The 16,798-nt window shown below is 40.5% G+C and overlaps 1 protein-coding gene across 8 annotated transcripts in view; it reads right to left on the bottom strand.

Moving 5' to 3' along the window:
* myo16 (myosin XVI) overlaps positions 1-16,798 on the bottom strand; it is a 95,788-nt gene that overhangs the window by 43,425 nt on the left and 35,565 nt on the right. For all 8 annotated transcript variants that reach the window (XM_077536122.1, XM_077536121.1, XM_077536120.1 and 5 more), the window contains 8 exons: positions 12,975-13,083; positions 11,046-11,170; positions 10,844-10,969; positions 6,526-6,601; positions 4,363-4,513; positions 4,125-4,275; positions 3,080-3,190; positions 1,330-1,395 (listed from right to left, as the gene is read on the bottom strand). In XM_077536122.1, coding sequence (XP_077392248.1) covers positions 1,330-1,395; positions 3,080-3,190; positions 4,125-4,275; positions 4,363-4,513; positions 6,526-6,601; positions 10,844-10,969; positions 11,046-11,170; positions 12,975-13,083 — 915 coding nt within the window. The remainder of the gene's footprint in view (positions 1-1,329; positions 1,396-3,079; positions 3,191-4,124; positions 4,276-4,362; positions 4,514-6,525; positions 6,602-10,843; positions 10,970-11,045; positions 11,171-12,974; positions 13,084-16,798) is intronic.

Below are 16,798 nucleotides of genomic sequence, written 5' to 3'. Positions count from 1 at the left end.
GAGCTGCCTTCTGACACTTTTTTTTTTTATTGGGTCTTATTCTGTTGTACGTTTGCACAATGGCTGAATTTAGAAACGTCGGCAGCCAGATAAATGTTAGTAACAGCGCAACGAAAGAATGTGACGACTAAAACAATAAAATCTCAGACAACTTTAACCCTATAACGCCAAAAATATTTTAAATGCAAGACATTTCGTGAGTAGAATATGTTTTCCTCCATTAAAACCGTATATGATCTGACACATGCATTGCACGGATAATCCATTAGAGGGCAGTATCACCCAGCTGACGGCTTTTCCAGCGACCTTACAAGATCACCCCCCCCAATTGAGAAAGGAGAGACAACTATACTTATTAATAGTGGGAAATGCTCTTTCTGATTTTTGGAAATACTAATATGTTTGATATGTCTATTGATATATTTTTCACAGTTATAAATGTTCAAATTTAAAGCATTGTGACCGGATGTATCAAATATGATACAAATCAAAAGTCATAACTGTCATATGTAGAAGTTCATTTTCAAAAAAAAAAAAAAAAAAATGTCAAAAGGACCAGTAATACTCTATTTACAAAGAATCTTAATTTTTTTCTCATGTATTTAATGTTTCAGGCTTTATAGGGTTAAAAAAAATCCTTGCAGGATGTCTGATTTCTGGTCTGAGCAGGTTGTTGGCCACCAGGAGCAACAGACAACGAGCAGACCGTGGATGTTGTGACATACGTCCTCCTCGCACCTCCCAGAGGGGGAAGATGTCTCCTCCGATCAAGTCCAAATCCTCCTAATGTTTGTTCCGTTTGGAATCAAACGCATTCCACGAGCTGATGGATGATGCGTATTGTGTCATTTGCTGGGAGCTGCATTTGTTTCAAATTCAGTTTCAGGGTCTTGCACGTGGCTCCACCCTCGATTTCTTGATGCACGGTCAGCCTTACGCTGTGCGTTGCTGACAGGAAGAATGCATTATTTATCAGCCACAAGGTCCATTTCACGTTTATGTCTCTCGACAAGGCAGCCAACATCCATTATTGTGTAACTTTTAGTGCGCACTCCAACGACCAGCCCATAGAACATTTACACTATGTATGTATGCTGTGTTTATATTGTCCAAATCTATCCACTATTATAGTGTATATACTGTTGGGCAATACACTGTATTTTCACCAAACTGTTTTGTAAGTAATGAGGTTGAAACAGGCAATCAAATGTGATCATGCAAATGACATGACATTACACCCCTTTCATATTCAACACACAGGCAGGGCGAAGGAAGCACAAAGCATTCTGGGTCTTTCACGCATCTAATTGAGGTCTGTTAAATGCTTACCAAGGTGGAGTAGATGGGTAGCTCTTTATTTGGGTTGACCAGCAAAAGAATGTGCCCAATGTAAGTCTGCAGAGACAAAAAAAAAAAAAAAAGTCATCAAATCAGTATGCAAACTGTATTCCAAAAGTGTAAACAGTCGTACAATGAGCAGAACGTGACCTCAGAAATGAGCCTGTTGTCAAGCCTACACAATATAAACTTCCACTTGGAGGTCATTTGGAGAAGTACCGCCCTATTGGAACCCTTTAAAATGAGGTGTTAGCCGCTGGTCTCTAATGAAGAGTCCCGAAGGACCTTTGAAAGCTGGATTGGCCTTGCTGGTTCAAGGTTGATGACCTTTATGAGGTTTACTAGTGTGTCCAAGTGGGTAAACAACTTTCCATCCAGTAACGCTCCAGTGAACAACGGCGCCATTGTTAATGATGGTTGTCCGCAGCTTCGGTTGTTGTTCCGCCGTTGCTGGCAGCAGGTGAAAGAAGAAGCCTCATCAAAAAGTGTCATCTCTGACCACCCTGCTGGGAGCAGATGGAGCGATTGCAGCCTGTCCTCACTTTATCCCATGCGGTGGCTTGATATGCTTTGATACATTTCAAATACTGTAAGTATATTACTTTTTTTTTATTTCAATTTCTCATCACATGCGAATATAATAATATAGAGATGTGCCTAGTTTAAACAAAAACAACAAACATCACGTGTCATTTACATTTTAAGCAGGCTAGCAAAATTACTTGGGATTTTTAATTTTTGGATTATTCACACTGCAGCTTATTACTGTGCTGTAGGATCGTGCGACATGACATATTATGCAATTATTCATATGACACTCCTTAACTTATTTTTACACTTGTTTTTCTACAAATGTTAAAAAAAAATGCCTTTACAGTTAGAATAATTTGACCCTGGAATGGATCACTCAATTCCCACGACTTCCTATGGAGAATAATTGTTCAGAAATCATAACAGACGACATAGAACAGATTGTGAGACAACTACTGTACTATGATGTATTTTTTTCCAAGTAATCATTACTCTGTATTAAATATAAAACACATTCAACTGGTTTTGGTAGCCGCTTGTGTCTGTTTTAATAGACGTCCTGATGTTTCTCGAATGTCATTTATCAAATACAACATTTCATATTGAGTCAACTTCATTTTCGAAAGGCAAATCAACATTTGCATACGATGCTGACTGAATTGCGCTCACTTGACACAACTGGATCAACAACGCGTGAGCGTCTCCTTTTTGTCCCCGGAGGTGAAATTACACTCAATTGCATCAAGCGTGCTTGCGACATCAGCAAGATTGCATGCAGCATTTTACCCAACATCGTCCTTCCGTCTTCACACACATTTCACAGTCGTTTCTTCCTTTTCTTCCTCCAACCACTTGATTCCCCTCCATTGTGTTGCCCCCCCGCTATGGACCACCTCATCGAACATGTGGCCCTCCACTTAATGTCTAAGTTTTGCTTTAAACGGTGGTTTCTCAATGGATAAATACAGGCAGAGGACAAGGAAATGGCATTTTTTTCAAATGGGAGCAATTGTGGAAGATGATGGCAGTTTAGCCCTCAATGCATCCATGGATTTTTTTTTTTTTCTATCGATATAATTGACTTTTTTTTTGGTCACTGGTGCAGACTATGTTTTACCGCGGCCAGCAGCGACGGACAGCATTGTAGTCAAGAAGCGGCAAAAAGTGCGTGGTGTCCATTTTGTTGGCAGAATCCGAGGCGGAGACTTACATATATTTGGTCGTTGCCGAAACGCTTGTGCAGCTCATAGAGCAGGCTGCTGTCGGTGAGCTCGCTGAGGGACGCCAGGTCATCGTTGGGCGCTGGAGGCATCAGCTTCACCTGAGGAGAAAGGCACAGTCAGAAATGGAAACATGAAGGGCCACTTGCACTGGAAAACTGCTTCACCATTTTGCAAACCACTTTCAGCCAACACCAGCATGATTGTGATGCAACTGATCACTGGCCACTCCACTGCGGACATCTGCACTCTCCAATCAGATCCAACAATATGTGCTTACGAGAATGCAGCGAAGTTCATCAGTTCATTCATATTTTTTTTTAAGAAATCCTTTATACAGTATACTTATTTCATGTCACGCCCTGTGGGAGTGCACAGTGTGCTTAAAATGTGTGTTACGTTTCAGTGTGACTAAAGCGAGTTTATTATAGTTAACAGAATCTAATGAAAGAACTAAACCTAAAATAAAAAAATAAAAAAAATATATATATATATATTTTCATTACCTAGATAAAATAAAAACAAAAATAAGCTAGATTTTCTAGGGAAAAGTCATTCGCTTTCGGCTTTGTCAATTAAAAATCAGACAATATTGGAGCTTTCAAGGTTCATTTTAAGTGTATTTCTTTTGGTATTATATTTGGTATTTTTGATGAAAGTCAAACCGTTGCTTCAAAATTGTAGTTCACTTTACTTTATTACACAACACTTTTTTTTAATTTTTTTTTATCTTGCACTTGACAAATAAAACTTGAAACAAAAAATACATTAATACTAAAACTAATAAAAATTCAACCAAAACAAAGCAATTACAAAAAAAAATATGAAAAACTAAAAACTGCTCTAAAAACTCATTAAACCGAACTGAAATGAAAAATTAAATATAAAGAAAAATCCACAACTATCATCACCTTGAATTAAATGTGAAGTCTGTAGGAGGTATAAAACCAAATTTATATATTAAAAAAAAAAAAAAAGTTATAAAACTGGCACAAGTCTTACATTGGACTCAGAGTGGCCAAAGAAGCAAATGACCTGTTCCAATTTGGTCGTTCCTGAGCTGAAGGGTCCATCCAGGACGTCATCCAGCGAAGGCTGCCGGCTCAGCGCCCCGCCTGCCTCTCGAAACATGGCCCACTTCTCGAGGAGGCTGTCGCGTTTGGACATCGGGATACCCAAAGGGTTCCTGTCAGGTACGTAAAAGCGGTGACGTTCCGATTTAATTTCATAGCGAGGCAGCAGGCAGATAAAAGTGAGAAGGATTTTCACCTACAGGTTTTTGACAGGCGTGTTGAGGTCATGTGACCCGCCGTCATCGTGTCGGTCCGTGGAGAGCAGCGGCGCTGAGGGGTCCTTCAGCCTTTGCGGCCAGGCCGCCTCGCCGCTCAGCAGCAAGTCGGCGATGTGCTCTGATGCGGCAACGTCTGAGGACAATTGAACCAAATGAAGAAGCATTCGAGATGCCAGCGATGATGAATGGGCCGCTTAAAAGTTGGGAAAAATCAAGAGGGGCGTTATTCTATACTGGACAGTACATATCGGCCGGTATGCAGCATCTGTGGATCTCTTAAAAGCAAGATAGGCTCTTGTGGAGCTGACTTGAAGTGTGAGACTTTCGTATTTTATTGCAAGCCATCAAACTTTGCTGCCATATTCTGCCCACATCGTTAAGAAAAACCTTGATTACAAACCTGCCATATGGCATTTCGAGGGCAGTGTAACATTTTGTTCAATATTCAGGCTAATTAATATCTTTGATTTGATTGTTTTATTTATGACCCGTGGCGTGTTTTCATTCCAATATTTACTATAATTTTGACAGTTCCCAATTTGACAACGAATTGTATTGCGCAGCGGCATGTGAAAATGTCGCCACTCGGCACAAGAAGACGTTTTCGTTTGTTTTGTATTGATGGCCGAGATGTTCATAAAAATATTTATTGGAGTTTTAATTTACTACCCCTTTGATGTATGTCAATCCATCTCAAATTCATGTGAATCCAGCGAACATTATTTATTTTTTCGGCAGAATAAAGTGTAATTGCACATCCACTACAATAGGTGGCAGTGACACTCTCATTGTGGATTCTCTACCGCCCACTGATCTGTATATATTACTTTTGGAGCCGCCATATTACTACTCCCAAGAAACATTTCTCGGCATATGATCCTATACATTAACAGTATCAAAATTGGCGAAGACAGTACTTAGCATAAACAACATGATTTATGATGTTTTAAATGTGTTATTAAACATGAGAGGACTTCAGACATTTTACAACTTGCCTTAAATACATGTATAAATTATATGCTTAATAATGTTTACAGGAGGAAACTTGTACATTTTTTTTTTTGAAAGAATCATAAGTGTAATTCAACAAAAGATGCTTCTGCCAAATCTAATATTTGGATATAAGGAACCGAGCGATAAAAATCAAAAAGGGTTCTTCAAAGCAGCACATACTGTCCACTTATTTACCTTTTCTACTTGTTAAAAAATAGTGACTACCCCACCACAACCCCCCCTAATCTGTATACGTATAGTTTATAAACTTTATACAGTAGTCTGCTAACGAGATGGGAGGAGTAAGATGGCCGCGCTTGAACAGGCGTTTATGGGCTATCCAGTAATATATACAGATCGGTGGTCGCGCCATATGAATTCATCCATAATGTCGTATGGACATATTTCTAATTTGCTCGTAATAAGACAAAATGTCAAGGTCAGATGATGTGCTTTTGTGATATTTCACCATCACATTAAGTAGAAATCTTTTCCGCTCAAGCGCCACTTATGGCGTTATTGGACACGGAGGTTTCATTTCAGCTGACGACCCCCCGGACTCTCATCACTCTCTTGCGAAGAAGAGAAAAGATGGTGAGGGGGATTATGAAGGTCTCTGAGGGCTTTTATCTCATGTGCGTTTGTGAGCCCGCAAGCTCGAGAAGGCAGCTATTGATTATGGTCAGAGTGATGCACTAAATGGCCACCGGCAGACTCTGTATTTGCTTTGACACGGTGGGAAGGTTAGAGCTGAAACCTTAACGCAAGAGTCCAAGGAATTTAAAAAAAAAAATTATTTATAATTTTTAACCCATTCACTGCCATTGATGTGTATATCCGTCAATGGCAGTGAATGAGTTAAGTTAATTCCGTTCCCATTGACGTGTATATCCGTCAATGGCAGTGAATGAGTTAAGAATACATCCCAAAATAATTGCTTTTATTTAATATTGATTCTTCTCATTCACCAATGTTTCATGGATGCTAATTGTAACCAATTAGCAAATAAGTCACGGCTGACTTATCGCTATGTAAATGCACACAGATGTCCTCACATAATTTATTAACGAGGATCTTTTAATGGGATCACAATGATTGTTCAAGTCATGTAAGGGCTGCGTGTGCGCATACGTATGCGTGTGCGTGTGTTACCTGAGGGCTTGTCTTGGTTGCAGTTCAAAAGATTGGGGTTGGCTCCTTGCCTCAGGAGTTGACTAACGATGCTCGTCTGGAAGGGATGGAGTCAAAACTCACTTACGCTGTAATACGTTAAAAGCGCAACAAATTCCATAGTTCATAGTAGGGATAGACCGATAATCGGCCGGGGCCGATTATCGGCGCCGATATTTGGCCTTTTGACAAATATCGGCATCGGCCATGTTTTGAATCTGAAGGCCGATAAAGCTCACTGAGCAGGGGATATTTGTGAACGTAGCGAATTTGGGGTTTTCATCAGGATTTGTAAGATGTTCGCAGTCAGTTTTTATTTGTCGTAAACACATTTGGAACATATTCACACAATTTTTCACCGCAAACGTTTTTACGAACCCTAACAAAAACCCCAAATGAGCTACATTCACATGAATTTGTTACTCAGTGAGAAATTATATATAGTTTGAAAGAATTCCCCCCCCTCCCCATTTTACTGCAAATGAATATCGGCTTGAAATATCGGTTATCGGCCAACTTGACTACAAATAATCTGTATCGGTATCGGCCTTGAAAAAAAACCATATCGGTCTATCACTAGGTCACTTCATACTGCAGCGGACCCGAATAAATGGATCGATATATTTCCTCATAAAGTGGCCTGGAGCATAAAAACAATTCTTATGGCGAAATTCGGAGAGGATGGAGCAAAAAAACTGAAAGGGAGAAATGCGCTTAGCTCCCCCACAAGATGAGCCAACATAGCAAACATGGTGGAGGAATCACGTCAAATCACATAAAAGATATTCATATAATATCAACAAGGTTTCTGCAAGTATCATCAAATTTAATTTCATGCTTTCCAAGTTTGTTTGTTTTTTTGTGTGCGTGTGACTCAGCACATTCACAGTAGCAGCTGTTCAAAACCGAGTGGAGAAGATCTTCCGCGAGCCACGCGGACGGTCAGCTGTGCTCACAGCCTAAAAATACGGACTCACGCGTCACTAGCAGACCAACATCTCAACCTTCTGCAGGAGCCACGAGGACAAGCAAAAGGTCAGCCGCACCCAGTGACCCCTTTAACAAAGACAACAATCATCCTCGTCAAGTCAATTTAACATTTGTCAGGATCTTCAAAGAAGTCAAGCTTAAAATGGAACACATGGCTTCCTATTCCGCAAATCTCTCACATGTGCCTTCCTTCATCATCAAAAAAATCAAATGAATCCACACCCAGCGGAGCCATGTTCTAAAACATTTCATTAAAAGGCATTTTTAATCCCCTCACATACTGTGTAAGTATTTGAAAACTCTTCCCGGAGGCGTCGCCGGCGCTCTCACTTATCTCAATAGCAGGAGAGCGGAGCTTAATTAGCTGCGGTAATAAGGGTCATACGTCTTCTTAAAGGGTGAGAGTGTGTGGGGGGGGGGGGGGGGGGGGGTGCAACGGGGTCTTTGGGTTTTATGCTCCAGCTCCAGTTACACTCGGCCGGCCGGCAGCGTTTCCAGGCAACTGTTTGCTGCGACGGCCTCGCGTCAGCCAAACCTTGCTTTCCGTTTACTCCGCATGACTGTGGCGGTCTTGATGTCACGTGACACCAAGAAAGACAACAGGGTGGAGATCCATCAACCGAAATAACTTTACAACGTGAAACAGCAGTTTTGTCATAGATGGTACATCAAAATGCCTTCTTGTGAGCACTTTGATCATTCAAAAGATCCAAAATTGCAACGTTGAATACACAATATAATAGAAATACGAGGAAATGATCTTTTTTTTTTATGTCATGTACACGCATGAAATTTGACTCGGATGATGTTTGTTGTTTGTCCGGTTCTCCCGGTCGAATCATTTGGCATGCCCCACTCACTTGTGCTTTTCAGACGCAAAATCAGCCATCGCATTTCACCTCAGGTTTGATAAATCACATCGTGCGTGCTAAATCGATCATTTTTCATATCGTCACAGAATGTGCAAAATGAACTGTGCAGCTTTAACGAGTTTGGAAGATGCAATCCGGATTTTGTCTGGTTAGTACGTCAACATCTGTTTGCATTAGCAAATCCAGTTTGTGGTCGTTTGATTGTAACTTTCGTAAATCAGGCCCCCGAAGAGTCGACATTAATGGTGATCATTTTTAATAGCGCTTCTGCTCCCCACATTTGAAAACAGATATCTGTTTTGTTTTGTTTTTTTAATTTATCAAAACAAGCTAATTACTTTTTCAAGCTCTGCAGATGACAACACGAAAAAAAAAATGGTCATGTTAAACAACTGATTGCGATATTTGGGACTTCGAAGGCGGATGTGACATGTGGAATGTGAAACAGGAAGCATGAACACGCAGAAGCAAGAACATTTTTCCCTCTCAGTATGAGTAATATGCAAGTTAATAAAAGAGGGCAACTATTTTTTTTGTGCATTTATTTTTTTATTTTTTTTTCAAAATAAGTAACAATATTTTTTTACTTTACTGAAGTCCATTTCAGAGCCTGTAGTTTTGAAAAACAAATTTAATTATTAGGGGAGAGGTTCTTATTTTTAAAAGCATCTTTTGATTAATTGAAACGGCTTGTCTATTACGCATCCCTGAGTATAAAGAAAAAAAATCGTTATACGAATTTGAGTTATTGGTAAATAGTCTTTCATTTGTGCAGTGTAGCTCTTTTCCACTTATTAAGGCACTCAAAAAGCTTCACACTGACTTTGGATCACCGACTGATGGCGCAGCATCAGGAGCAACAATAATTTGTTCAAGGACACTTCAACATGGTCAGAAGGGCCGAGGATCGAACCCACAACAACCTCTGGGGTTGGGAGACATCGACACTACCACTGATCCATGCCGGCCCCATCATCATCATCATCATCATCATCATCATCGTCATTGTTGTCATCGTCATCATCATCGTCATCATCATCGTCGTCATCGTCGTCATCGTTATCGTCATCATCATCATCTTCATTGTCGTCATCGTCATCGTCGTCGTCATCGTCATCATCATCGTCATCATCATCATCTTCATCATCATCGTCGTCATCGTCATTGTTGTCATCGTCATCATCATCGTCATCATCATCATCTTCATCGTCGTCATCGTTATCGTCATCATCATCATCTTCATTGTCGTCATCGTCATCGTCGTCGTCATCGTCATCATCATCGTCATCATCATCATCTTCATCATCATCGTCGTCATCGTCATTGTTGTCATCGTCATCATCATCGTCATCATCATCATCTTCATCGTCGTCATCGTTATCGTCATCATCATCATCGTCATCATCATCGTCATTGTTGTCATCGTCATCATCATCGTCATCGTCGTCATCATCATCATCATCATCGTCATCGTCATTGTTGTCATCGTCATCATCATCGTCATCATCGTCATCTTCATCGTCGTCATCGTTATCGTCATCATCATCATCATCATCATCATCGTCATCGTCATTGTTGTCATCGTCATCATCATCGTCATCATCGTCATCTTCATCGTCGTCATCGTTATCGTCATCATCATCATCTTCATTGTCGTCATCATCGTCGTCATCATCATCATCATCATCATCGTCATCATCGTCATCGTCATCATCGTCATCTTCATCATCGTTATCGTCATCGTCGTCATCGTCATCATCATCATCTTCATTGTCGTCATCGTCATCGTCGTCGTCATCATCATCATCATCGTCATCTTCATCGTCATCATCGTTATCGTCATCATCGTCATCGTCGTCGTCATCATCGTCACACCTGCAGCCCTGATGAGGATAAGTGTTATATAAAGTAGAACTGGATGGATTATTAGAGTGGAGGTCACTTGGTCATTAGGTGAAATATGATTTAGAATCCTTCGATCGGCTGATGATGAGTCAGTCCACGGCTCCACCACGACCCAAATTAGGGCAAGTGCTCAAGTAATTTAAAAGGTTCTCATTGGAAATCTTTTCAGTCGATGCCTGGTTGCATGTTAGGAAGAAAATGTCCCAATTTCCCTTCAGGGAATGTCAACAATCTTGTGTGTGACATTCATAATATGAAGGACAGAAATGTGCTTTTTGGCAAGATGAAGCTCAAGTTGGGAGAGATTGTAAATATGCATAGATTCTCTTTGTCAGCATACAAGCCCAAAGCCCAGAAATGTAATTACAAAAATCCGGATGAGTGTGCAAAACTTGAACGTAATCCGCTTCGACTTCATAGCATCAGATCAAATCAGCTTTCCTCCACGACTTTGGGAAAATGTCCTTTCCGTCTTGAAGAAGGCATCTGCAAACGCAAATGTGATGCCCAATCCAAGACCCCTTTTTTTTTACCTGTCCATATTTAGCAGCCAGGTGGAGCGGTGTCCAGAAGTTGTGGGCCACAGGATGAGGATCCGCCCCGTTTTCTAACAGCACAGCCGCCGCGTCCCGATAGCCGCTGGCGCATGCTATGTGAAGCTTGGGAAAGGTGAGCAGCTTGAACCGGTTGAGTCCAAAGCGAGCAAAAAGAAGTCGATGCAGCGACGACACTTACCAAGGTGACCCCGTCGTCATTGGGCTGATTGAGGTCTGCCGCCGCGGCTACGAGCTGTCCAATGTCAGATAGCATCGCGTTGGGCCTCTGTGTCCTCATGGCGTGCAGAGAAGACACGTCGACACCTGGCATACAAAAACAAGGATATATTTCCCAAAAAAAAGCACACCGAAAATAACGAATCGTATCTGAATCAAAATAAATACAAATAGAGTTCCAAAGTTTGATAATAAATCACAGCACTCGCTTTTATTTGATTTTTTTCCCCCTTCAATCAGAAATGCTTGGCGCTGGTTTAGGGGTACTTGTCTGGGGAAAAAAAAAAATATTTCACTGAAAAAGGTTGAGAACCACTGACTTAATAGAGTCACAAAAAAATGATATGCCACAGAAAGTACTGGACATGGGCAGTCCCCCCACAAAAAAAAAAAAAAAATGTGGGAAAAGGCAATGAAGTAAAGTTTCCATAGCAACAGAGGCCCAGCATGCCATGTGTTGGTTGAAGTGGGTACGGGGGGGTACGGGGGGGGGGGGTTGTAGACTGCAGGAGGGATGTGATCACTTCAGGGCTTGGCTGACAAAAGCTGTGAGTGAAGTAGCCATAAATGACTGTAAATGGCTGCGGCTCGTTGGTGTGCGTGCGTTTGGTAGGCTGCAACTGAAGTCTTGAAGGGTTTGTGGTCACGTCCCGTGTAGCTTCATGGAAGGCCTACAGAGGATCATTCCACGCTCGACATGTTTATAAGCACATTTAGCCATAAGGGCAGACAGTATGTAATAAAATAATAATAATAATAATAAAAAAAAGACTGCATTAAAGTCCTTAAAATGTGACCTCAAGCTGTCTATAGATGCTAATCATAATTCCCAATGAACTGTACTGTCTGCCTCTCGTGCTTTTACTGTAATCATGAGCGCAGTTTTGGCCATTATTCATTTTATGATTTTGACTTAAGGGGTCAAACTTTATGGCCATGTTTTATTTTGATTTTGTTTTTTTTTAACACAAGCAGATGGTCTGGTTATTTAGATGATAAAAAAAATGTCCAAATGTGATTTTTTTTCTTTATATTTTCCCAAAACAGTAAACAGTGACCCATGTGGCAATTATGCTCTTGCACTAATGCGGTGCTTCTCAAATAGTGGGACACGTTTGACCTCGGGGAACATGCTTTTTTATTTTTTTTTAATATTTTTACTGTCGTAGAATAAAGTGCAATTGCACCTCCACTAAATTAGGGGGCAGTGGCGCTCTCATTATCGGCAGAGTGTGCGCAGGGAGCATTCGCTCGTTGGTGTCGGGGTTTTGTTTGCACTGAGCATGCGCGGTTGCACACAGCAAACAACAACAAAAAAATAAATAAAAAAACAAGTATGAATGCATTATTATTTATTGATTTTATGTAATTTTATTTTTCCGAATCATATAGTTTGACATGGTCAGTCAAAAAATGTTTATAGTTTAATTAAGAATTTAATTATATTTTTGAATTTCAGATGCACTTTAAATCTTTTCTATTACTGTTCATAAAGCTATTTTTTGTAAGTTGGTCAATATTTCTTTCTTTTTTGATGATCTTATACGTTAATAAGGATACAGTGTTATGCAGAGGTGCGCTTATCTCAATTTTATAGACAAATGATACGAATTATAGTTGCGCGGGGAGGGGTTGGGGGGGGGACGTTTTCTTCTTCTGTGGGGGGGGATCTGACAGATAATAATTGAGAAGCACTGCGCTAATGAAATATTACATGACTTGACAAATGCTAATGCACGGCGGGGCGTAATTAGCATGCGGGTCATGTTTTGCCCACCCACTTTCGACTCTCAAATGTTGACGATGAAAAAAGATGTTTTAATGTCAAGCTGGCGAATGCTCGCCCTTCTCTCCAAACTCAAATGCAAACAAAAGCATGGGAGGCGTTTACCGTTTTCCTCGAGGTGCTTCTGCAGAATGTAGCGGCTCTCGGTTCCCTCCGAGGCGTCGTCCAGAGGAACGTTCCCGTCGACGTCCTGCAGCAGAACGTTCGCTCCAGCCTCCCGACGAAGAACAAACGACAAACGGCAGGTTAGTGCAATTAGCGGGCGGCGCTTGTCACGATAAATCCTATGACATCACAGTGGGATATCTTAAGTGTCCCATTAGAAATGCAACTAACATTTCTTTAGGGTGGGGCACCATTTTTAAAGTTGCCAAAACCCACAAAAGCCCTTTTGCAACATTTAGTCCAAAATAAATGTTTTTACATTTTCACTTTTTTTTTTTAGTTTGTGTACAGCAGATTTTTCTCTCTCTCTCTCTTAAGATAGACAACAACATTAAAAACAAAATAAAAAATTCTGAGTCACATCTGCAAACTGACTTGAATTCACATCACTCCTTGGTTGCATGTCTTGGCTGAGTGACCATTCTTTTTATATTGGATTATTATGGCTGGTTAATTGAATTGTATACTTGTTTGACACATTACAGTAGTGGCCTCCAACCAATCGGGCAATCGGTGACGGGTGGTGGCGGTGGTAGCGGGGGTGGCAAAGTGAGGACCCTTATTGGATATAAGCAGTTAATAGAATTCTAATGGCCCAGTTGCGCAACAGCAAAGAGATTTATGAGCATGTCCACCGAGAGAACGGGCTGAAAACCTCCTCAAAGCAAATCTTAATTGATTCCTGCATCAGACGTGTTTCGTAAGAAACAAAAAACGATATCGCACATTTCCAGACAGACTGTTTTTGACAGGAGATAATAACCGATAACGAACCACTTTATCATCAGCGAACGGTTACAACGTGAACAGATCTGCGTCAGCCATTTTTGCTCCCTTATGAGAGCTAACGAAAACAATTAAGGAATATTTATTGAGGAAAAAAAGTCTCCAATCTTCTTACTCTCCTTATAAACCGGCAATATGTCCCTTCGATTTGTGCTCATCACCCCCAACAAACAACAATCAGGCTCTTCATAAAGCTAACATCTCCCCCCCGTCTGCTTTTTGTGCGCCTGCGAGTGTTTGTGGCACTTGGTGGGCCGTAAAGCAAAACCACAACATTCGCCTCCGGGCCCGGCATACATCAGTGGGAGTCCAGTTAGATAACATTAGCACTTGACGCTTACAATGGCTACAGTTGTCCTCTCTGTGCCTGTGAGCCAATGTGCACATCAACTTTTACTTTTATAGCGAATGTGTGATTAAATGATTTTGGAATGAGCTGTGACGGTCAACAGCACAGCAGTTCAAGTGCAAACAAAAAACAAAACACGAATATCGTGCTGGATTTTCACAAATATTTAAGGCCAAAATAAAAAAAATCAGGTAAACTGGTTGAAATATAAGGGGAAAATATTTTGACAACGGTGAATAAATGTATTGACTTGCTCGTTAAAGATTTTGGGTCCAGCTGGTCTCGTTAGCGTCTGCCAAACAGCTCTCTAAAAGCCTTGTACACATTTAAGGATTTTTCAAATTTTAAATGATTTTTTATCGTTGTCAGATGCCACACATAAAGATAAAAAAAAAATCGGGCATTTAACAGCTTTGGTCGTATTGTGCGTAATCTCATCACAGCTCCCTCACAAACATAAAGATTATCATCGCAACAATAGTCAAGATTTCAGTCCAGCGTGAGAGACCTCTCGTGTGATTATACGTCATCTAATCAAAACCGGAAGGGGGAAAAAAAAAAAAAAAAAAAAAAAACATAAAAAAAAACGTATAAATACGTTTTGGGAGTGAATGAGTTAATGTAATTTTTGTAGTTGAAGTAACATATGTAGTAAATGGTGGCATGTAGTAAGTGGCAATTTTGTGGGATCTTGATGTAAAAGAGGATAGTACATCCTCCATGAAGCAGGAAGCAGACTTAATCAACCAACAAATGGTCGATTAAATCATGAATTTTTGTAAAGGCGGATTTTTTTTTTTTATATTCAGTTCTGATTAGATTGCACAGGTTTAACTAATGTTGTGTCCCATGAGAGTAGAATGTGAAAAATGCCTCGACCCTCTTGAGAGTTCCTGCGCCGCCACAAAAGTAATCGCTCTGCTTTCATCGCACCGCACAAAACGCCGCAGATGGCGGCGGGGGAATTATGACAAGTGGCCCGCAGACGCGTTGGCATTAGTCACGTGTCTGCGCTGGAACGATAAAGCGATGACAGATATAAATGAGTTGGCGTCGTCGGCAAGCGGCCCCGCAGAACTGGGAGAGGTTAACAAGTTGACCTGCTGACCCGGTCTGGCTCGCCACCGCAACACAAAATTACAAACAGGTGGACAGTACTGTACCATTCAAAAAAAAAAAAAAAAAGTTATTTAACTAAATGAACAAAGGACTTAATGTTTAAAAAATGTTTTTGTTTTTTTTTAAACTTAAAAATCCCGATTTAAGCGCCAATCTGTGCTTTATTTAAAAAAAAATAAAATAAAAAAAGTGAAATGAATTTTGCTCCGCCGTAGTTGTGACGTGCAATGACAAATCAATTTGCATTCATACATGTTGTATGGTAACGAAGTGCTGACCTTTGAATGAAAACAATCAATTACAATAGTCTATACTGCACAGTTTGCACCTACATTTTGCGACTTGTGACTTTGCCACAAGTAGCTCTGCACCTGGTTGTCATGGTAACAAAATCCATAGCCCAGCACCTCTTAAGACGTGCTAAATTCAGCCACAGAATAGCTGTAATTCTTCACCCTTGGTTCACACACATGTTAAGATGCCTGGGAAACCTTTTAAATTGGGATCAAAAATGCTGATGCTTTATATAACATATAATGTAACATTACTCATTATTATTCCCGCTGTGTGACCATGAGGTGGCGAGAATGCAAATGATACATACATGTATGTTTTATTAAGCCTGCTAACCAGACAAACCCTACTTAAAATATAGCTATGTTTCATTATTATTCACGAAATCTCGTAAAAAAAAAAGTGTGGGGAAAACAGCTTTGTTTCAACACAGCACTGGTTGATCTCTTATACTCTGCTGCCAGCTGCTGGCCGTTTTTGTAATAACTACCATTGCTTCAACCGTTCTCTTTAGTTCAGAGGCTGCATCAAAGCCTTCTGTATGCATAAAAAAAATAAAAATAAATATGTCTTTGGGACACTTGAAACATTTAAAATAGAACGTATTTATACGTTTTTGTGAGCAAATGAGTTAAGTGTGCCACATTTTATTTCACTTGCGGTCTCTGCCATTTGAGTGATGACGGAACAGTAAACTCTGCCCAAAAACAAACAAACAAAAAAAGTATTCTGTCATCCTGCATGATCCTTTGAGAAGTACAAAGTAGCCTGCTAACTTACGGCCCGACTGCTCCACAGACCCCACGTTCTTGCGTTCCACACTTTGATCCCCATTAAACAAAAGTTGTTTAAATTAGTCACAAAGTAGCTGACTGTTTTGCTTATAAAGCAGTTGCCTGTAGCCGAACAGCTAACGAGGCTCGCATTATGTGGCGATTCGTCAAATCCAGAGGAACAAAAACTGAATAAACATGTTGAACAATCACATTACGTAATTAGCCACAAAACAGATCAAAGCAGAGCGAGCGGCGTTATCTCCAGACAAACATATGAAGCTGAGCCGAGAGCAGCCAAGGTTTTGCTGCTAGCCTCAAACTTCAAACGACTGGCAAATGCAGACGTTCCGAATGCATCCGTCACAAGAAGGGAAAGTGGGTCAGTTCCATAACTCCCTTTTTGAGGATGAGGATAAGAAACAACATTTTAGAAGGGAAGC

Source organism: Festucalex cinctus, chromosome 11 (genome assembly GCF_051991245.1).
Source record: "Festucalex cinctus isolate MCC-2025b chromosome 11, RoL_Fcin_1.0, whole genome shotgun sequence".
Lineage (NCBI taxonomy): Eukaryota > Metazoa > Chordata > Actinopteri > Syngnathiformes > Syngnathidae > Festucalex > Festucalex cinctus.
This window is presented reverse-complemented; position numbering and strand designations above follow the sequence as displayed.